The 24,070-nt window shown below is 43.8% G+C and overlaps 1 protein-coding gene across 1 annotated transcript; it reads right to left on the bottom strand.

The window, feature by feature from the left end:
• Window positions 1-9,992: 9,992 nt before the first annotated feature.
• LOC112222438 (peptidase inhibitor 16) lies at window positions 9,993-22,481 on the bottom strand. The gene is made up of 5 exons (XM_024385246.2): window positions 22,019-22,481; window positions 11,869-12,093; window positions 11,544-11,653; window positions 11,196-11,287; window positions 9,993-10,821 (listed from the first exon to the last, which is right to left on the bottom strand). The coding sequence occupies exons 1-5, from the start codon at window positions 22,184-22,186 to the stop codon at window positions 10,406-10,408; spliced, it is 1,011 nt and encodes a 336-aa protein (XP_024241014.1). The 5' UTR covers window positions 22,187-22,481; the 3' UTR covers window positions 9,993-10,405.
• Window positions 22,482-24,070: the final 1,589 nt, after the last annotated feature.

The raw sequence follows: 24,070 nt of genomic DNA, 5'->3' as shown, positions 1-24,070 counted from the left end.
GCAGCGCAGCCAATGGGTGTAATTTGAGGATAGGACTCCTCCACTTTAGACCAAGCAGCCTTCATGTTCGCAGCATTGTCTGTCACCATTGCAAATACCTTCGGTGGTCCAAGGTCATTGATGACTGCCTTCAGCTCATCTGCAATGTAGAGACCGGTGTGTCTGTTGTCCCTTGTGTCTGTGCTCTTGTAGAATACTGGTTGAGGGGTGGAGATGACATAGCTAATTATTCCTTGCCCACAAACATTCGACCACCCATCAGAGATGATTGCAATACGGTCTGCTTTCTCTATGATTTGCTTGACCTTCACTTTAACTCTGTTGAACTCTGCATCCAGCAAATCAGTAGATAAAGCATGTCTGGTTGGAGGGGTGTATGCTGGGCGAAGAACATTCAGAAATATCTTCCAATACACATTGCCTGTGAGCATCAGAGGTGAACCAGTTGCATACACAGCTTGAGCAAGACATTCATCAGTATTCCTCTGACTACGTTCCTCCATTGAGTTAAAAAAAACTTCTGATTCCAGGAGGACCATGAGCTGTTGCCATCGATAAGGTGTCGGATTCATCATTTTCACCTCGAATAGAAGTAGAGGGACTTTTGTCAGAGGTTGCTTGTTGTGAGCACTGAGGGAACTTTATGCACTTGGTCAGATGATTCTGCATCTTTGTTGCATTCTTCACATATGATTTGGCACAGTATTTGCAAATGTACACAGCTTTTCCTTCTACATTAGCTGCAGTGAAATGTCTCCACACATCAAATAGTGCCCATGGCAATTTTCTGTAAAGATTAGGACAAAATTAGTAAAAAAACAAACAAATATAATTCCATGTACAGATAAATAGTTAAGCAGTTAGATTAAACAGCTCCTGAGTAAGATACATGTTTTAAAATGAAACGTATGGAAACAGGTGAAATAACACTCCTCAGTTAGCAGGCTCAAGTAAGCTAAAACCCAACTGGTAGCAAAATGTCACGGATCCCTCTGGAACTTTCATTGCGCACACCTGGCCCCTATTCCCACGGATTGTATTTGTATATATTTGCCCTTTGTTCACCATGGTCTTGTCCATTATTGTTACAATGTCCGTTGGTGCTGTGAGGACCTGTGCTGTGTGTTTTGGGCTTTCGTGCCCTAGTGGATTGCGCAGATGATTACGGATCTCGTCCCATGTGATAATCATTGTGAGCTAGTGTTATTTATTTGAGGTACTACTCCTCGCTCTTTTGTTTGGGTTTCAACCCTGTGTTTTTGTTACGTGTTTGTTTGGTCTTCGTCCCTGTGCCTTTACACGGCACGCCGTATTTTGGGGCTTAAACTTAAAAAATGATTACGCATTCCTGTGCCTGTCTCCCGAATCATTCATACCAGCGTGACACAAAAACTAACTAGCAGAAATTGTTAACAAGTTAGAAATGATTAAACACACTTTGCTGTAGGCTACTATTTACTAGTTAACAAAAAATTATGTATGTCATATAAAACATATTCACCTCACCCAGTATTGTAATCAAAACTTACCAGAAAGCATGTAGTCCTTGGCTTATGTTGTGCATGCAGAGGGTTACAATTACCTTGAATTGGGGATAGTTTAACCAATATATGCCACAGGACCTAGAATTGCACAAAAAAAAGGTTCCCTGTTATAAGTTAACTTTTTTGATGAATTTAAGCAAAATTCCCCAAATTCCAGGGCTTAAATTCCCATGGAAAATGTCATGATAATTTACCGGGAAGTTTCCGACCCTTTGAAACCCTACATGTGTGTGACAAAATGTTTTGCATGTTTTACAGCAGTGCAGTGTGTTGAGCACAGGAGGTTGATGGCACCTTAATTGGGGAGGACAGCTCATGGTAATGACAGGAGCAGAATCAGTGGAATGGTATCAAATACCTGTGTTTGATGCCATTCCATTTGCTTCGTTCCAGTCATTATTGTGAGCCCTCCTCCCCTCAGCAATCTCCACTGGTGTTGAGCTATGCCATTGTGTGCTGGAAACGTAGCCAAGGAGGACATTAACAAGACTGCAAGCTAAAACACACATGATCATGGACAATGCTACACACCTACTCCACAGCCCTGTAATGCCACACACCTACTGTACTCCACAGCCCTGTAATGCCACACACCTACTGTACTCCACAGCCCTGTAATGCCACACACCTACTGTACTCCACAGCCCTGTAATGCCACACACCTACTGTACTCCACAGCCCTGTAATGCCACACACCTACTGTACTCCACAGCCCTGTAATGCCACACACCTACTGTACTCCACAGCCCTGTAATGCCACACACCTACTGTACTCCACAGCCCTGTAATGCCACACACCTACTGTACTCCACAGCCCTGTAATGCCACACACCTACTGTACTCCACAGCACTGTAATGCCACACACCTACTGTACTCCACAGCCCTGTAATGCCACACACCTACTGTACTCCACAGCCCTGTAATGCCACACCCTACTGTACTCCACAGCCCTGTAATGCCACACACCTACTGTACTCCACCAGGGAGCCAGGCGTGACAACTCCACAGCACTGTAATGCCACACACCTACTGTACTCCACAGCCCTGTAATGCCACACACCTACTGTACTCCACAGCCCTGTAATGCCACACACCTACTGTACTCCACAGCCCTGTAATGCCACACACCTACTGTACTCCACAGCCCTGTAATGCCACACCAACTGTACTCCACCAGGGAGCGGGAGCAGGCGTGACAACTCCACAGCACTGTAATGCCACACACCTACTGTACTCCATAGCCCTGTAATGCCACACACCTACTGTACTCCACAGCCCTGTAATGCCACACACCTACTGTACTCCACAGCCCTGTAATGCCACACCAACTGTACTCCACAGCCCTGTAATGCCACACCAACTGTACTCCACCAGGGAGCGGGAGCAGGCGTGACAACTCCACAGCACTGTAATGCCACACACCTACTGTACTCCACAGCCCTGTAATGCCACACCAACTGTACTCCACCAGGGAGCGGGAGCAGGCGTGACAACTCCACAGCACTGTAATGCCACACACCTACTCCACAGCACTGTAATGCCACACACCTACCCACAGCACTGTAATGCCACACACCTACTCCACAGCACTGTGATGCCACACACCTACCCACAGCACTGTAATGCCACACACCTACTCCACAGCACTGTAATGCCACACCACCCAGCACTGTAATGCCACACACCTACTCCACAGCACTGTAATGCCACACACCTACTCCACAGCACTGTAATGCCACACACCTACTCCACAGCACTGTAATGCCACACACCTACTCCACAGCACTGTAATGCCACACACCTACTCCACAGCACTGTAATGCCACACACCTACTCCACAGCACTGTAATGCCACACACCTACTCCACAGCACTGTAATGCCACACAGGAGCATGCAGCTTCTGTATGGCCGGGACCTGTATCCACAAGGCATCGCAGAGTCATAAGTGCTGAGAAGAGACATTTGACTCCGACTCTTATGGGTAAAAATAAAAGCTTTGCATGAAGCCTCTTTATAATGAGTCCCATGTCGACAGATATTTAGGAGACCTCATGAGCTGTCCTAACCAGTTGAGTTACCAGCAGATGTCTTGATAGTAGAAAAAGGCAGTGAGTCAGTGATTCCTACGTCACATGCAATTGCTTTGGCGCTGTTAAAATGATTTGTTTTTTCTACATGTTCAACCTAGATGTACATGCAACAGTATCTCTTACACTTTTGACATTGATTTCACACGAGGCCTATTATACATGATATGCCTAAATACTATTAACCATAGGATAATAAATAAACATTTATTTATATTATTTAACCTACTGCACATCATGTTATCTGGAACGCATCATCATGTTGTTAAAAAATATGCCTAAATTTGGCATGCTCATAAATTGGAAGAATAAAGACACCTAGGGCTTATGTTAACTCTGAGTGTGTTCGATGAAAACTACAGACTTTCAATAGTTGTGTGCAACGTTTTCGGCAAGTGGGTTGATGCCTACTGTGCTAAAGCGATTTAGAGTTGTTAAACGGGAGTGATGAGTGTGTTTATACAACGGTAATATTGTCAAAATTCCGCCTTTAACAACCATAAGAAGTCATCTTAATTCACTATCTTTCCTTTGCGGTACTTCAAACTGTCGTGTTCACCTGCTGAGATAAACTTTTATGAGTTGATTTTACTACGGGCTCAGATTTTGTCTGGGCAGTGTCTTAACATCATTCTAAAAACTCTGAGCTTTGAGTAAAAAATAAATAAATAAATGATTCCTACTAAGGCCTTTTCTGAGATGCTTTGTGGATATGTGGGCCCAAGTCTCTATCTTTTTGCCTATTAAGTGTTATTATGTGTTTTGTATCATGTGTTTGTGTTCATACAGGTCTTTGTCAGTCTATTCTACAGTAACATCTTTGTTATTGTAATATCAAATCAAATCAAACTTTATTAGTCACACGCGCCAAATACAACAAGTGTATATTGACCTTACCGTGAAATGCTTACTTTACAAGCCCTTAACCAAGAAGAGTTCAGAAAATATTTACCAAATAAACTGAAGTCCAAAATAAAAAATTATCAAAAGTAACACAATAACATAACAATAACGAGGCTATATACAGGGGGTACCGGTACCGAGTCAGTGTGGAGGCTATATACAGGGGGTACCGGTACCGAGTCAGTGTGGAGGCTATATACAGGGGGTACCGGTACCGAGTCAGTGTGGAGGCTATATACAGGGGGTACCGGTACCGAGTCAGTGTGGAGGCTATATACAGGGGGTACCGGTACCGAGTCAGTGTGGAGGCTATATACAGGGGGTACCGGTACCGAGTCAGTGTGGAGGCTATATACAGGGGGTACCGGTACCGAGTCAGTGTGGAGGCTATATACAGGGGTACCGGTACCGAGTCAGTGTGGAGGCTATATACAGGGGTACCGGTACCGAGTCAGTGTGGAGGCTATATACAGGGGGTACCGGTACCGAGTCAGTGTGGAGGCTATATACAGGGGGTACCGGTACCGAGTCAGTGTGGAGGCTATATACAGGGGGTACCGGTACCGAGTCAGTGTGGAGGCTATATACAGGGGGTACCGGTACCGAGTCAGTGTGGAGGCTATATACAGGGGTACCTGTACCGAGTCAGTGTGGAGGCTATATACAGGTGGTACCGGTACCGAGTCAGTGTGGAGGCTATATACAGGGGGTACCGGTACTGAGTCAGTGTGGAGGCTATATACAGGGGGTACCGGTACCGAGTCAGTGTGGAGGCTATATACAGGGGGTACCGGTACCGAGTCAGTGTGGAGGCTATATACAGGGGGTACCGGTACCGAGTCAGTGTGGAGGCTATATACAGGGGGTACCGGTACCGAGTCAGTGTGGAGACTATATACAGGGGGTACCGGTACCGAGTCAGTGTGGAGGCTATATACAGGGGGTACCGGTACCGAGTCAGTGTGGAGGCCATATACAGGGGGTACCGGTACCGAGTCAGTGTGGAGGCTATATACAGGGGGTACCGGTACCGAGTCAGTGTGGAGGCTATATACAGGGGGTACCGGTACCGAGTCAGTGTGGAGGCTATATACAGGGGTACCGGTACCGAGTCAGTGTGGAGGCTATATACAGGGGGTACCGGTACCGAGTCAGTGTGGAGGCTATATACAGGGGGTACCGGTACAGAGTCAATGTGGAGGCTATATACAGGGGTACCGGTACCGAGTCAGTGTGGAGGCTATATACAGGGGGTACCGGTACCGAGTCAGTGTGGAGGCTATATACAGGGGGTACCGGTACCGAGTCAGTGTGGAGGCTATATACAGGGGGTACCGGTACCGAGTCAGTGTGGAGGCTATATACAGGGGGTACCGGTACCAAGTCAGTGTGGAGGTTATATACAGGGGGTACCGGTACCGAGTCAGTGTGGAGGCTATATACAGGGGGTACCGGTACCGAGTCAGTGTGCGGGGTTACACGTTAGTTGAGGTAATTTGTGCACGTAGGTAGGGGTGAAGTGACTATGCATAGATAATAAACAGAAAGTAGCAGCAGTGTACAAAACAAATGGAGGAAGGGGGGGTTCAATGTAATAGTCCGGTGGACATTTGATTAATTGTTCAGCAGTCTTATGGCTTTGAGGGTAGAACAGACGTGGACTTTTCACCGCTATGGATTCCAGCTATAAAAAAGCAATATAAAATATAAATATAAAATATAAATATAAAATATAAATCCATAGACAGAAATAAAAAGTCCTTCAGTTCTGGGTACCGAATGGGGAGCCCGGCCCACCTCCCGAATGGGGAGCCCGGCCCACCTCCCCCTCAACTAAATCTAATTTCCCTGTGAACGCTGTGGAGGGCTGAGTGTCTAAATGCTCCTCCAGAAATAGCCTCACAGAGAAGTGGTGAATTAATGTTTCAGTTGTACTGCTGACTCCAAGCCAGCCCAGACTGTGCTAGATGTGTTTCGTTTTTTTCTCTTTTCTCCTATAAACATTTTGTTAACGTGACTTAGCATGTTCTCCCCAGCCTTTTGTTAACATGTTCTCCCCAGCCTTTTGTTAACATGTTCTCCCCAGCCTTTTGTTAACATGTTCTCCCCAGCCTTTTGTTAACATGTTCTCCCCAGCCTTTTGTTAACATGTTCTCCCCAGCCTTTTGTTAACATGTTCTCCCCAGCCTTTTGTTAACATGTTCTCCCCAGCCTTTTGTTAGCATGTTCTCCCCAGCCTTTAGCATGTTCTCCCCAGCCTTTTGTTAACATGTTCTCCCCAGCCTTTTGTTAACATGTTCTCCCCAGCCTTTTGTTAACATGTTCTCCCCAGCCTTTTGTTAACATGTTCTCCCCAGCCTTTTGTTAACATGTTCTCCCTAGCCTTTTGTTAACATGTTCTCCCCAGGTGTAAACCTTTTGTTAACATGTTCTCCCTAGCCTTTTGTTAACATGTTCTCCCCAGGTGTAAACCTTTTGTTAACATTTTCTCCCCAGCCTTTTGTTAACATGTTCTCCCCAGGTGTAAACCTTTTGTTAACATGTTCTCCCCAGCCTTTTGTTAGCATGTTCTCCCCAGCCTTTTGTTAACATGTTCTCCCCAGCCTTTTGTTAACATGTTCTCCCCAGGTGTAAACCTTTTGTTAACATGTTCTCCCCAGCCTTTTGTTAACATGTTCTCCCCAGCCTTTTGTTAACATGTTCTCCCCAGCCTTTTGTTAACATGTTCTCCCCAGCCTTTTGTTAACATGTTCTCCCTAGCCTTTTGTTAACATGTTCTCCCTAGCCTTTTGTTAACATGTTCTCCCCAGCCTTTTGTTAACATGTTCTCCCTAGCCTTTTGTTAACATGTTCTCCCTAGCCTTTTGTTAACATGTTCTCCCTAGCCTTTTGTTAACATGTTCTCCCTAGCCTTTTGTTAACATGTTCTCCCTAGCCTTTTGTTAACATGTTCTCCCCAGCCTTTTGTTAACATGTTCTCCCTAGCCTTTTGTTAACATATTCTCCCTAGCCTTTTGTTAACATGTTCTCCCCAGGTGTAAACCTTTTGTTAACATTTTCTCCCCAGCCTTTTGTTAACATGTTCTCCCCAGGTGTAAACCTTTTGTTAACATGTTCTCCCCAAACATGTTCTCCCCAGGTGTAAACCTTTTGTTAACATGTTCCTTTTTGTTAACATGTTCTCCCTAGCCTTTTGTTAACATGTTCTCCCTAGCCTTTTGTTAACATGTTCTCCCCTTTTGTTAGCCTTTTGTTAACATGTTCTCCCCAGCCTTTTGTTAACATGTTCTCCCCAGCCTTTTGTTAACATGTTCTCCTCAGCCTTTTGTTAACATGTACCTTTTGTTAACCCCCCAGGTGTAAACCTTTTGTTAACATGTTCTCCCCAGCCTAGCCTTTTGTTAACATGTTCTCCCCAGGTGTAAACCTTTTGTTAACATGTTCTCCCCAGCCTTTTGTTAACATGTTCTCCCCAGGTGTAAACCTTTTGTTAACATGTTCTCCCCAGCCTTTTGTTAACATGTTCTCCCCAGTTAACATGTTCTTTTGTTAACATGTTCTCCCCAGCCTTTTGTTAACATGTTCTCCCCAGCCTTTTGTTAACATGTTCTCCCTAAACCTTTTGTTAACATGTTCTCCCCAACCTTTTGTTAACATGTTCTCCCCAGCCTTTTGTTAACATGTTCTCCCCAGCCTTTTGTTAACATGTTCTCCCTAGCCTTTTGTTAACATGTTCTCCCCAGGTGTAAACCTTTTGTTAACATGTTCTCCCCAGCCTTTTGTTAACATGTTCTCCCCAGCCTTTTGTTAACATGTTCTCCCCAGCCTTTTGTTAACATGTTCTCCCTAGCCTTTTGTTAACATGTTCTCCCCAGGTGTAAACCTTTTGTTAACATGTTCTCCCCAGCCTTTTGTTAACATGTTCTCCCCAGGTGTAAACCTTTTGTTAACATGTTCTCCCCAGCCTTTTGTTAACATGTTCTCCCCAGCCTCCCCAGCCTTTGTTAACATGTTCTCCCCAGCCTTTTGTTAACATGTTCTCCCAGCCTTTTGTTAACATGTTCTCCCCAGCCTTTTGTTAACATGTTCTCCCCAGCCTTTGTTCTCCCCAACATGTTCTCCCCAGGTGTTTTGTTAACATGTTCTCCCCAGCCTTTTGTTAACATGTTCTCCCCTTTTGTTAGGTGTTTTTGTTAACATGTTCTCCCAGCCTTTTTTGTTAACATGTTCTCCCCAGCCTTTTGTTAACATGTTCTCCCCAGCCTTTTTTGTTAACATGTTCTCCCCAGCCTTTTGTTAACATGTTCCTTTTGTTAACATGTTCTCCCCAGCCTTTTGTTAACATGTTCTCCCCAGGTTTTGTTAACATGTTCTCCCTTTTTGTTAACATGTTCTCCCCAGGTGTAAACCTTTTGTTAACATGTTCTCCCCAGCCTTTTGTTAACATGTTCTCCCAGGTTAAACCTTTTGTTAACATGTTCTCCCCAGCCTTTTGTTAACATGTTCTCCCCAGCCTTTTGTTAACATGTTCTCCCCAGCCTTTGTTAACATGTTCTCCCCAGCCTTTTGTTAACATGTTCTCCCCCTTTTGTTAGCCTTTTTGTTAACATGTTCTCCCCTTTTGTTAACATGTTCTAAACCTTTTGTTAACATGTTCTCCCCTTTTGTTAACATGTTCTCCCCAGGTGTAAACCTTTTTAACATGTTAACATGTTCTCCCCAGCCTTTTGTTAACATGTTCTCCCCAGCCTTTTGTTAACATGTTCTCCTAGCCTTTTGTTAACATGTTCTCCCCAGGTGTAAACCTTTTGTTAACATTTTCTCCCCAGCCTTTTGTTAACATGTTCTCCCCAGGTGTAAACCTTTTGTTAACATGTTCTCCCCAGGTGTAAACCTTTTGTTAACATGTTCTCCCCAGGTGTAAACCTTTTGTTAACATGTTCTCCCCAGGTGTAAACCTTTTGTTAACATGTTCTCCCCAGGTGTAAACCTTTTGTTAACATGTTCTCCCCAGGTGTAAACCTTTTGTTAACATGTTCTCCCCAGGTGTAAACCTTTTGTTAACATGTTCTCCCCAGGTGTAAAACATTTTCCCCAGTTAACATTTGTTAACATCCCCAGGTGTAAACCTTTTGTTAACATGTTCTCCCCAGGTGTAAACCTTTTGTTAACATGTTCTCCCCAGGTGTAAACCTTTTGTTAACATGTTCTCCCCAGGTGTAAACCATTGTTAACATGTTCTCCCCAGGTGTAAACCTTTTGTTAACATGTTCTCCCCAGGTGTTAACCTTTTGTTAACATGTCTTAGCATGTTCTCCCCAGCCACTATACCATCCCATTCCCATGCATACTCTCTTTCTGCTCAGTTTTTTCCTCATCCTTTGTAGTCAAAGGTCAAACACCTATTCCCAGTCCAGACAACGGTGTAGAGCATGGAAATGTTGAGACACAACAAGTAGAAGAAACAATATTTATTATACTCTATATACAGACATTTACAGAAATATGCAATATTGACAGTAGTTATGCTCCTTTAGGTTTACAAATCACATTCATATAGAGGACGTGCCTTGCTTTAAGAAAATGTATTGCTGTTACATTTGTAACAGGTCTTAGTTGTTATTATACAACTGTTATAATACATCGTTAACTGTTGTATGTTGTGTGCTTATTGATATTGCTAAGAAGGCATTATGTTAAACTAGCAACTGTAATTACTAGCGAGCAAATAATAACAAAATAACCATCAACAAATCCCTCTGCTATAGACATGGTTATAGCACAATGTAATTCAACTTCCAGCAATGTTCAGTTCAGTTCCAGATAGAGTGTGTGTATGTGTGTCATGCCTTACTCTCATACCTTCACCTCACAATCCTACTGAGAGTAAAGCCATTAGGCTGGTAACAAGAAGTAGTGGTGTAGTTATCCTTCCTGCATTGGCCGGAGGTTGGTTCCTAGTCCTCTCCTTCTCCCTCTCCGCTGCTCTCTCCTCCCCCTCCCACTCCCCCTCGTTGTCCTCGTCCCCAGGCTGCATGCCTGTCTCGTCCCCCTCCTCCTCATACCCAGGCTCTGTGGCGGTGGCTGTGTGTGGGGTAAAGCTCTCTGTTGTCTCCTTCTCAACATCAGGCTCCTCTGAAGGCTCAAGGGCATCAGGCTCCTCAACATCAGCCTCGTCTGAAGGATCGGAGGCATCAGGCTCCTCAACATCAGGCTCGTCTGAAGGCGCGGGGGCATCAGGCTCCTCAACATCAGGCTCCTCTGAAGGCTCAGGGGCATCAGGCACTGGGGGAAACAGTGATGAAAATTCAAAAGGCACTCGCACATCTGAGCAATCTTTTTTGCAGGTGCATGATAACAATTGGACAAGATGAGGGAAAAAGGAAACCGCACACTGCTCCTGATAGTATCACTGATCTTTAATAAGCTTTGATGAGAAAACAGTGATGAGAAACCTAAAGTCTTAGAAAGTGATTACAGGGCCACTAGTCCATAGCAGTCAATCTATCTCCACAAAGAGGGGATATCATGATCAACCACAATTGGCTGGATACTGAGGTCAGGTTGGAGAGGATGAAGTTTGACACAAGAGCGAGAGAGTGCTGTGAATTAAATGGAGGGGGGGGGGGTAGTGTGATTGATAGGTGCTGAATTCTTACCGCAGAGGTTCTGATCACATCGCGGCACGTTGTCTGGGCACTTGGAGCACCATTCACCTTCCTCATAGGGTTTCTCATCCTTAAACTTATCTCTGAAATGTAAATGCAACACAAGTCAATGGTCACTCAGTCAGGGCTGTATAAGTCATGGACCAAACCTAACGCAAACCCTAACACTAACCCTAACGCAACCCCTAAGTCTAACCCTAATGCAATCAGTGAAATGCAATGGTAAAGATTAATTATAATCGATGATAATTGATGTATTCTTAGACATTGAATAAGTGTGGAAATAGGATATACATGTAAGTGTGTAAAGTTGTACATGTTCTCTGATACCATACTTACTTTGGGTAATAATTGCAGACCAGGAAGTTAACTTTCTCGAAGGACAGCCCCTCTATGGTGTCACAGCGATGAGCAGCACAGCCCACAGAGTGAGAGTCCGCCCACACCATCTGAAACACCCCCATCAGTCTGATCAATTTACAATGTCTTCATCGTCACCACCATCATCATCATCCCCCACCATCACAGGGGTTTATACACACAGGAGTAAGCACACCAAGGAATATCCAACCTGTTACAGTTATAGTACTGTCTCAGGTTATCAGAAGTCTAATTCTAACAATTCATTGACACTGTCTAGCATCTCTCTTTCTGGGTCTCTCACCTGAGTGTAGTGTCCACACATCCTGTCCTCCTGGCAGCTGTTGTTGTTGTAGTCGTAGTCTAGGTGCTCCAAGAACCACTTCTCCATGGTCATGTTGAGGTCCAAGGGCTCATTGGACACAAACAGGTTCTCTCCCATGTTCAGCAACTCTAGATCCGGGTTCGGTTCCCACATACACTTCACAGCGTAGCCCTCAGCTAGGATCTTCAGCTTCTCATCCCATTTCTGCAGGGATGAAGAGACAAACTGTCATATTACCATCAGTGGTCCTCAGTAGCTTAGTTGGTATGGCAGGATGGTGGGTTTGATTCCCGGGCCCACACGTGTATGCAAATGTATGCACGAATCACTGTAAGTCACTCTGGATAAAAGCATTTGCTAAATGGCATATTATTGTATCAGACTACAAGTAATCTACCTGATTGCCTCTAACCTGTATACTGTAGATGTAGTGCTGCAGAATGACAGACAGGGGGAGACATTAACCAACATTGAGGACCATAACAGAACTCTTTGTATGTAGCCCACTGGACAACTCTCTTATATTTTTATTTATTTATTTATTTCACCTTTATTTAACCAGGTAGGCAAGTTGAGAACAAGTTCTCATTTACAATTGCGACCTGGCCAAGATAAAGCAAAGCAGTTCGACACATACAACGACACAGAGTTACACATGGAGTAAAACAAACATACAGTCAATAATACAGTGTAAACAAGTCTATATACAATGTGAGCAAATGAGGTGAGATAAGAGAGGTAAAGGCAAAAAAGGCCATGGTGGCAAAGTAAATACAATATAGCAAGTAAAACACTGGAATGGTAGATTTGCAATGGAAGAATGTGCAAAGTAGAAATAAAAAATAATGGGTATTAGTCTTTCAATACTATACTGTATTAATATTAATCATACTATCCACCATATCCACCACATTGTAAGTAAGTTCAATTCCTAAACTCACATCCTATTGTCCTATTTCTAAAGGAGGACAGTTTTGTTTTTTTACCTTTTCTTAACTAGGCAAGTCAGTTAAGAACAAATTCTTATTTTCAATGATGGCCTAGGAACAGTGGGTTAACTGCCTGTTCAGGGGCAGAACAACAGATTTGTACCTTGTCAGCTCGGGGATTTGAACTTGCAACCTTTCTGTTACTAGTCCAACACTCGAACCACTAGGCTACCCTGCCACCTCTAAACTCTAACCACTAGGCTACCCTGCCACCTCTACACTCTAACCACTAGGCTACCCTGCCACCTCTAAACTCTAACCACTAGGCTACCCTGCCACCTCTACACTCTAACCACTAGGCTACCCTGCCACCTCTACACTCTAACCACTAGGCTACCCTGCCACCTCTACACTCTAACCACTAGGCTACCCTGCCACCTCTACACTCTAACCACTAGGCTACCCTGCCACCTCTAAACTCTAACCACTAGGCTACCCTGCCACCTCTACTCTAACCACTAGGCTACCCTGCCGCCTCTACCTCTAACCACTAGGCTACCCTGCCACCTCTAAACTCTAACCACTAGGCTACCCTGCCACCTCTACATTCTAACCACTAGGCTACCCTGCCACCTCTAAACTCTAACCACTAGGCTACCCTGCCACCTCTAAACTCTAACCACTAGGCTACCCTGCCACCTCTACACTCTAACCACTAGGCTACCCTGCCACCTCTACACTCTAACCACTAGGCTACCCTGCCACCTCTACACTCTAACCACTAGGCTACCCTGCCACCTCTACACTCTAACCACTAGGCTACCCTGCCACCTCTAAACTCTAACCACTAGGCTACCCTGCCACCTCTAAACTCTAACCACTAGGCTACCCTGCCACCTCTACACTCTAACCACTAGGCTACCCTGCCACCTCTAAACTCTAACCACTAGGCTACCCTGCCGCCCCAGTGAACAGTAAGTGTGTTCTAATAGCATGCGCACTATGATCTGTGCTCTTCCCCAATCTAAATACCAGTAGTTCAGGTTTGATATAGATAGCACAGCACTGGCAGATTGTATTACGAGAGGTATACTTCTGATAATATCTGTAGATACAGACACTGTATTGCTGATGGTTCTGAATGGAGCTATGTATTTATGTATTGTGCCACACTAACCTTGTGGTAGTTTTTCCTGACCTGGCAACCCGCCAGATTATGATGGTATTTTATTTTGCCTGTAGCAAGAGGAATTTCATTATTCACTGTGGGAAAAGTTAATCTTGTAAACCAATAAGGGAGGGTTATACTAAGATTGGCCAGAGTCCTGAAGACAGACAATGATTATCTATGTAGCAAATGAAACTATACTGTACATTAGATTACATTACACTATACTGTACATTAGATTACATTACACTATACTGTACATTAGATTACATTACACTGTACATTAGATTACATTACACTATACTGTACATTAGATTACATTACACTATACTGTACATTAGATTACATTACACTATACTGTACATTAGATTACATTACACTATACTGTACATTAGATTACATTACACTATACTGTACATTAGATTACATTACACTGTACATTAGATTACATTACACTATACTGTACATTAGATTACATTACACTATACTGTACATTAGATTACATTACACTGTACATTAGATTACATTACACTATACATTAGATTACATTGAACTATACTGTACATTAGATTACATTACACTGTACATTAGATTACATTACAGTATACATTAGATTACATTACACTATACTGTACATTAGATTACATTATACTGTACATTAGATTACATTACACTATACTGTACATTAGATTACATTACACTATACTGTACATTAGATTACATTACACTGTACATTAGATTACATTACAGTATACATAAGATTACATTGAACTATACTGTACATTAGATTACATTACACTATACTGTACATTATATTACATTACACTACACTGTACATTAGATTACATTACACTGTACATTAGATTACATTACAGTATACATTAGATTACATTGAACTATACTGTACATTAGATTACATTACACTATACTGTACATTAGATTACATTACACTGTACATTAGATTACATTACACTATACTGTGACGACCCTCCCACTCTGTCTGCCGTATTCTCTCTCTGTTATTTCCTTATTAGGATGCTGGTGGGCGGAGTTGGGAGGGTCGTCAGCTACATGGGAAACACCTGGGCCCGGTGTCTCCCAGGATAAATACACCACTTCCCCATTCATGGAGGAGACTCTCTCCATGCAGACACCTTTATGGATTTTGTTGTGTTTCTTGGTGGTTTTTGGGTTGTTTGTGACAACATCTTTCAACACCCTGCATTATCACATTCATGCATGCAAAACACTCACTTACACTACTGATTACACACACCATTGTATATTTTCCTTAGTTGCTTTAGTTAATAAATATATCTTTTGTTACTCCTTATCTCCACGTTGTCTCCCTTTTGTTACGGGCTTTGAGCCGGTTCGTGACAAGTGGGGGCTCATCCGGGATCTTTGAACTATTGGTTTGGGAGACCGTGGAGGTACGTGTTTGGTTTGCATATTTTGTTTGATTTTGATAGGCCCAGTATTGGTTGCCTTTGTGGTTTGGTTTGTGTGCTGTGTTGGAGAGAGTATAATGGTTAGTTTCCAGGCCCTGCCTAGCCTGAACTCTTGTTCTACTTTCTGTTGGGAAGTCAGTCTGAGGTGAGTAATCGGCTGTGTACCTCGGTGGGAGATTTGGGTAGGGTAGTGGAACTTGCTACCCGGAGCTATAGCCTTTTTCCCCTGATAGGTTTAGCGACGTGTTTCATTTTTTGGAATATGTTGGGCATGGTTAATGTTTGTTATTTTTGTGTGGTGTCTGTGGACTGAGCAGTTGTCTCGGGGCACATCCGTGGCTTGGTGGAATTTGCCAGCATGCTGGGGAGTTTTTCCTTGCCAGCGGGCTACAGTGCGTAAATTCCCACCGCAAATCTGCACGAAGACTAGGGTTGAGTTATTGTAGGTTTTGGGGAAGCTCCGTATCTCATCTCTCTTCTGTGGTGCTCAGGGTGATTGTCAATTCTCTGGTTGTGGTCTGGTGTGCTCAGCAGAAGGGAAGAGCGAGAATTTTTTTTTTTGTGATTATGGCATCTTATGTAGATAAGTTCATTCGCTCTCCATCAGAGGAATTGTTAGATTTAGGTACTAAAGAACAGCTGTTGAAGGTCGCGGAACACTACAAGGTTGAGATTATTGATAAACATCTAAAGAATTCTATTAGGTTGATATTGAAGGCCAATCTGATGGAGAGTGGTATTCTTGAAGTTACCACTGGGCCAGCCTCTGCTGAGGATTTGTCGTCTCCCCATAACGTTACAATGGCCATTCCATCGGTTAGCCCTAGTAGCCTTCTTTTTGAACAGCAGAAAGAACTGCTTTTGTTACAGCTGGAGCATGATCGTGAGAAGAGAGAGCATGATCGTGTAAAATATGAAAAGGAATTGGCATTTAAACGAGATATGGAGCGTGCTAAAATCAAGTTGCAACAAGAACGTATAGAGTTGGTTAGGGAAGGAAAGATCTCAGGGGAGAGTTTGTTTTGGGAAGGTGACCCAGATTTACCTAGGGGTAGTTCTGCTTTTGGTCGTGCCCCAGAGACATTTGATATTGTTGGGAACTTACGGTTATTGCCTCAGTTTAATGAAAAGGACCCCGAGACATTCTTTTCGTTGTTTGAGCGTGTTGCTGACGCTAGGAGTTGGCCTGATTCTGACCGCACTTTAATGTTGCAGTGTGTGCTGACTGGTAAAGCACAGGAAGCATATTCAGCTCTTAGTGCACTAGACAGTACCAGTTATGATAAAGTTAAAACAGCTGTGTTACAGATTTATGAACTGGTCCCTGAGGCTTACCGCCAACGATTTAGAACTTTAAAAAGGGATGATAAGCAGACTCATGTTGAGTTTGCGCGACAGTTATCTTTACAATTTAATCGCTGGTGTTCCGCCTCTGCAGTTGTGACTTTCCAAGGGCTGTGTGATCTGATTATGTTAGAGCAATTTAAGGACACAATTCCTGATCGTATTGCCACGTATATTAACGAACAGAAAGTAAAGAATGTTGCTGAAGCTGCGGTTTTGGCGGACGAGTATGTGTTGACTCACAAAAGGTTCTTTGCAGAGCCCCGTATTCGGAAAGAGTGGGGGCGTTCGGATAGATTTGGGCTTCGCTCACGAGATACTTTGGTTCACGGGCAGAGTTCTATTCAACTAGGGTTGAGCCTGACTCCCATGGTAAAGCTGACTTTGGGCAGGAGTGTCACTACTGTCAAGGTTCAGGTCATTGGAAAAACGAATGTCCACTTCTCAGGTCAAAGGGTGCTTATGCTAAATCTAAGCCTACCGCGTTAGCTGCACCTGTTCCACATCAGTTTACTCATGACTCATTTCCTCAGGCCCAGGAGAATGTGAAAGTCCATATTGATCCAGACTATTTACCTTTCATTGCGGAAGGTTTTGTGTCTATGTTAGGAAGTAAAGACCTAGTGCCAGTGAAGATCCTGAGAGACACAGGTGCCTCTGAATCATTTGTGTTGGAGTCTGTTACCCTTTTCTGCTGAGACTGATTCGGGAATAGTGTTCTAATTAGGGGAATAGGTTTGAACACTCTGTCAGTTCCATTGCATAAACTGATGTTGGATTGTGGGCTGGTGAAGGGTGAAGTTGTTGTGGGGGTGCGTCCTTCGTTGCCTATTGAGGGTATCGACGTTATCCTTGGGAATAACTTGGCTGGTGAGCGTGTATGGCCAGTCGTGTTTCCATCTCTAGTGGTTTCCACTAAGCCGTCATTTGTTGGGATTCCTGATGAGAGTGTACAGAGTTTCCCAGAGGTGTTCTCTGCGTGTGCAGTGACACGTTCTATGAGCCGTGGCGAACTGGTTACTGCGCCGACTAATGATAATAATTCAAAGTATGTCACTGTTTTCCCTGTTATCCCGTTATCTGTAACCCTGTCAGATCTAATCAATGCGCAACGGGATGACCCCACGTTGGAAGAGTTGCGTGATCAAATTGTGCCTGTAGAACAGTTGGGAGATGTCGCCCATGGCTATTTTCTCCAAGAGGATGTCCTGATGAGAAAGTGGGTGTCTCATGATAGTTGTTTTCTGGGGAGGCAATTAGTCAGGTTGTTGTACCAGTTAAGCTTCGTGAGTTGGTGTTGGAAACTTCTCACAGCGACGTTGCTGGACATATGGGGGTGAGGAAAACCTACAATCTCATATTAAGACATTTCTTTTGGCCTAGATTAAAGAGGGATGTTTCTGATTTTATCAAAACTTGTCACACCTGTCAATTAACTGGTAAGCCTAATCAAGCTATTAAACCAGTACCATTGTTTCCTATTCCTGTACTCAGCCAACCTTTTGAGTATCTGATTATTGACTGTGTGGGTCCTCTGCCTCGTTCTATAAAGGGTAGCAGTTACCTGTTCACTGTGATGTGTCAGACCACTAGGTTTCCTGCTGCCTATCCTCTCCGATCTATCACGACTAAATCGGTGTTAAAAGCATTGACTCAGTTTCTCTCATTGTTTGGAATCCCTAAGGTCATTCAGAGTGATCAAGGATCTAATTTTACCTCTAATCTGTTTAGTCAGGTTCTTCAACAGCTCCATATTAAACACAATTTGTCTAGCGCCTATCACGCGCAAAGTCAAGGAGCACTGGAACGTTTCCATCAAACACTTAAGTCTTTGTTGAGAGCTTATTGTACTGAGATGGATAAGGATTGGGAGGAGGGGTTGCCTTGGTTACTGTTAGCCGCTAGGGAAGTTTCACAGGAGAGCACAGGTTTCAGTCCAAATGACCTTGTTTGGACATAGGGTGCGTGGACTTTTATCTGTTCTCCAGGATGACTGGAAGTCTCCCGAGCCTCCTCAGTCCCTATTATCGTATGTGTGTGATTTCCGGCGACGACTGTACGCCGCTGGTGAAATGGCTAAAGAGAAGTTATCATCTTCACAGGAGAGGATGAAGGGCATATTTGATCGCCGAACTGAGCCTCGTCACTAGTCCAGATCTGTGCATGAGGAGGAAGATGTTCCTGGTCCTGACGATTGTATATTGCAGGGTAGATTGAAAAATTCAGAAACACTGGATATTTTAGACAGTCTTCTCACTCACCTACCTGTTGATGGGCGGAAAGAGATGGTTGGTCTTATTCAGAGATTTCCAGGTCGCTGAGGTCTGGGGAGGAGGTTGGCTGGGGCAAATTGTAAGTGTGAACACGTAAACCCTCATCAATTTGTGGCGCAGAAGCTGTGTCAATTTGGAACTTAGGCTGGTATTTTGTTCCGGGGTCCTTGTTGGTCCCCGGTTTTATGGGGGGGAATGTGACGACCCTCCCACTCTGTCTGCCGTATTCTCTCTCTGTTATTTCCTTATTAGGATGCTGGTGGGCGGAGTTGGGAGGGTCGTCAGCTACATGGGAAACACCTGGGCCCGGTGTCTCCCAGGATAAATACACCACTTCCCCATTCATGGAGGAGACTCTCTCCATGCAGACACCTTTATGGATTTTGTTGTGTTTCTTGGTGGTTTTTGGGTTGTTTGTGACAACATCTTTCAACACCCTGCATTATCACATTCATGCATGCAAAACACTCACTTACACTACTGATTACTGATTACACACACCATTGTATATTTTCCTTAGTTGCTTTAGTTAATAAATATATCTTTTGTTACTCCTTATCTCCACGTTGTCTCCCTTTTGTTACGGGCTTTGAGCCGGTTCGTGACAATACTGTACATTAGATTACATTACACTATACTGTACATTAGATTACATTACACTTTACTGTACATTAGATTATGTTCAACTATACTGTACATTAGATTACATTACACTATACTGTACATTAGATTGCATTACACTTTACTGTACATTAGATGACATTACATTATACTGTACATTATTTTACATTACACTGTACTGTATATTAGATTGTATTAAACTTTACTGTACATTAGATTACATTACACTATACTGTACATTAGATTACATTACACTTTACTGTACATTAGATTACATTACACTTTACTGTACATTAGATTGAATTACACTATACTATACATTAGATTATATTAGTCACACCAACATTCCCATGGAACCTGGGAATGACAGAACAAGAGGACGTGATCACACTTGGCAGATAAGGCCGGATCTTGACTGAGATTGATAATTGTTATGGTTGCTAATTTGTTTCAAAGAAATGCAGAGATGCAATATCATACGAATGCATATTGTGTTTTTTTGTAATTGTGAACTGTCCAGACAGAGAGGTGCAGTGTGGAGTCATGTGAAGTTCAGTTTATGTCCAGTTACAAACAAACACTTGTATTGGAGGATCCTAGTTGAAATTCCACAACATCTGGCATCCTAGCCTCAGGACATCAGATCTCCTCCTCTCTGTGCTTTAACGAACAGAGCTGTACTGTATATCATTGCTGTGCTTCGGGCCTGAGATAACAGAGGCGTCATCCGAGACCATCTGGTCAGTGGTACAGATGTGGGATCTTAATTTGAGCCAGTTTGCGACAGCAATAAAAAATAATCCTGCAGCAATAGGAAATACGAATTATTATGTGGATTATAATTCATGAACATTTCTTGTAGGGGCTGATCAGTTTTTCGTTAAGGCAAATCAAGTCCGACACAGTCAATTAATCACCAAGTACTGACAAAGAAACACATAGTAGCCAATTACATACAATATGGTTGTGTTTTGAAACCTCCATTAAAATTCGATTGAAGCTTCCAGAATACAAATAAAGAAATAAAATGTATTTCTCAGATACATATTCAGAATGCTGCGGATTTGTTTGGTCATGACACATAATTCCAGTCAAATCCCAATAGTTCTATAATGTTCTGAGTGAATGTTATGAACCCGTTCACTCTGCATTCTCAGTCCTGTTTACTGAAACAGGCATGAACGTGAAATATGAAAATGGCCCCAGCGGGGCGTCCATCAAAACACAGAGACAGGCAGAGATGTCCCTGGAACCAGTCAATGGCAGATAGCAACTTAAGCAAGCACATTACACAGTATACACACATACACCCATGCATGCACACACACGCGCGCACACACACGCACACACACACACACACACACACACACACACGCGCACACACACACACACACACACACACTGATGCACACACGCGCACACACACACACACGCACACACACACGCACACACATGCACACGCGCACACACACACACGCGCAAACACGCACACACACGCGCACACACGCATGCGCACACACACACGCACACGCACACACGCACACACACACGCGCACGCACACACACACTGACGCACACACACATTCCCATGCATTGCACAACACTGGACTCAACTCTGAACACCCACTCGCACTGAGTCACAGACAGACTCTATCAACAACAAAGTCATTCCCGTAACTCTGGAGGTCGACAAAAGTGAGTCTTGGGATTACTTCTATAATGTATATTCAGATTTAAACGAAGAAGCCCTGTTTTAGGTCAACTTCCTGGCGTGGTAAGATTCATTAGTGACTAAAACAAGAGTGATTATTTATATACTAAATGTTCTGTACTACAACCAACGTTTGATCAGCAAAACGATGATATTCCACATGGTTATGATACTGTAGATAGTTATGATACTGTAGATGCAGCCAGAGTTTAGTTTTTGATACGAGACAGTTTTAAAGCTGAATACCAAACAGATCATTTAATAATGAACAGCTATCAGCATGACACCAAAATAAATCTCAATCAAAAATTCCCTCTCCGGAATTTGGCTTTGTATCTACCTTCACCTGCAACCAACTCAAGATCAATTATACTCCAGATTAGCCCCATGAGAGGAAGTAATGCTGCGAACCATACCAGGAGACAGCGGGGCTGAACTCCATCAATCCCTGCAGCCATACAGTAGGAAATCTCAGGATCCAACAAGCTCATCACCACAAAGGGTTCAATCACACCATTTCCACACCTGCTAATGCAGAAGTGCCCTGACTGAACATGTCCCATCCTGCAGGAGACAGCAGATGCAGCTAGAGTTAACTGCCCATCCATCCTCCCCAGTCACGCAGCCCTTACCACTTTACGCATGTAGGTGGCACTGGGTACCACCTGGCCCCGATAGCTGTTGTGCAGCTCCATGAGGGTCTCCGTGTCCTCCTGGCTCAGCTGGCAGGTGGCTGGACACTGGGTGACGATGACATACAGTCCCACCAGGCCAGTCAAGAGAGCTGTCCCCCACAGCATGTCACTCTGGGAAGTGAAGTCCTCTCTCTCTCTCTCTCTTTCTCTCAAGAATCACTTCAGATGTCTGACGGTGTCAGACGGTGTCAGACGGTGTCAGACGGTGTGCCTTGCTGTTTGTCTGTTTCTGTATGTGAGTGTGTGTAGTGTGTAGTGTGTGTGTGTACTCCAGCTGCTCTGCTTCTTCTCTTAGATGTAAGGCTCAGTCTCCTTAGCCTGGGTATATTAAGAGGGAGTGGATCCACCCCGTTCTCCACAGGGGAACCACAACATTGACTCCCCTCCTCACCCTCACTAGGTCACATTACACGCTGCTCTGACTGGTACGCACCGACACCACACCACCCGAAAACAATCACCCTATTCTTACAAATCTGGTGTGATTTCAGGCAGGACACAGACACAGACTGAGCTACGTAGAGATTCGGATACATGTCTCTGACTCACACGCAGTTGGCCTTCACTATGTGCTCATTTGCTCTAAATACTGAGTCAGGACACAGATTTCCCCGTAATGCACCAAACAGGAAATATCTTAAAGCCAAGCATGATGAGTGAGCGGCATTAGGCAGGTGATCTATGTTGTGTATCTCACCCCGGTGTCATGTTGACTTTCGTTCTCCTTCCGTTACAGCCCTTCATAGAGGAGACATTTCGACAGCTGATAATGTGATACTATGCTTTGGGTTGGGGTGGGGTGGGGACGCACAGGAGGCTGCTGAGGGGAGGACGGCTCATAATAATGTCCAGAACGGAGCAAATGGAATGGAATCAAACACTTGGAAACCATGGAAACCATGTGTTTGATATATTTGATACCATTCCACTGATTCTGCGCCAGTCGTTACCACGAGCCCGTCCTCCCCAATTAAGGTGGTTGTGGTTGGACGTGATACACTTGGCAAATGCTCTGTATCTTCCACATGTCGGTAGCTGCCAGATGTCTTTCTGCTGGGTGCATACCAGTTCCTTTCAATTACTTTTACAGGAATTTCCAAGAACACGTTTGTTTTTAAGGACACGTTCCTAAACCCACGATTTGGGATTTTATTATTTTCATTATGACAAATGTAGCAAATAAAGTAGTTTTCCCAGGTCATAATTCATACAATCCTGATGGAACCATGGGGAATGTACCGTCGCTCACACCAGTGCCAGATTAAGGTTCACATCCAGCACACAGAGACCATACATACATCCTCTCCATGCTAGTTCATGTAATAATATTCCCCTTATGACTGTATAGGAGGCCAGCCAGAGGTTTGCACTGCAGAACATCAACAGAGCTGATTATGTGATGTTTGCTGTCATTCATTCTAGTGGCGAACGTTCCGTTATTAATGAATTACATATGGAGAACCGATCACATTGAAACGTTCCGTTATTAATGAATTACATATGGAGAACCGATCACATTGAAACGTTCCGTTATTAATGAATTACATATGGAGAACCGATCACATTGAAACGTTCCGTTATTAATGAATTACATATGGAGAACCGATCACATTGAAACGTTCCGTTATTAATGAATTACATATGGAGAACCGATGACATTGAAGTGTTCACAGTAAAGTGCTTTGTTTCGTTTCTGCTTCAGACTCATGGAAGGTGATGATCTTTCAGATCCTCAAAACTTCATTAGTCCAGAGGCGTGGGGCCGTCCCTCACAGTAACCAAACACTCCAGCTGTCGATGGCCAGTAGCTCAACATGTCTGCAGAATGAAGTGAAACCTGAGACCTGATCAGCTGAACCGGGACCCTCCCCAAAAGCCTTTCTCCTGCACATTCTCCGTGACGGTAATGCCACAGGGAGAACAAGTACTAGAGCCGTTCTGAGAAACCTTGCCTGAGAGTAAAGCTTTCAAAACAACTACGACTTACTC

The sequence above is a fragment of the Oncorhynchus tshawytscha genome, linkage group LG22, assembly GCF_018296145.1.
Source record: "Oncorhynchus tshawytscha isolate Ot180627B linkage group LG22, Otsh_v2.0, whole genome shotgun sequence".
NCBI classification, from domain to species: Eukaryota; Metazoa; Chordata; class Actinopteri; order Salmoniformes; family Salmonidae; genus Oncorhynchus; species Oncorhynchus tshawytscha.
Note: the sequence above shows the minus strand (reverse complement) of the source record. Positions and strands in the feature narration are given on the sequence as shown.

Excerpts from the sequence above, each read along its gene's own strand:
- LOC112222438 (XM_024385246.2), bottom strand. The coding sequence starts at position 22,186 with ATGCTGTGGGGGACAGCTCTCTTGACTGGCCTGGTGGGACTGTATGTC. Across the intron at positions 12,094-22,018 it reads CCACCTACATGCGTAAAGTG|AAATGGGATGAGAAGCTGAA; the intron begins GTAAGGGCTGCG and ends TCATCCCTGCAG. Across the intron at positions 11,654-11,868 it reads TGTGTGGACACTACACTCAG|ATGGTGTGGGCGGACTCTCA; the intron begins GTGAGAGACCCA and ends GGGGTGTTTCAG.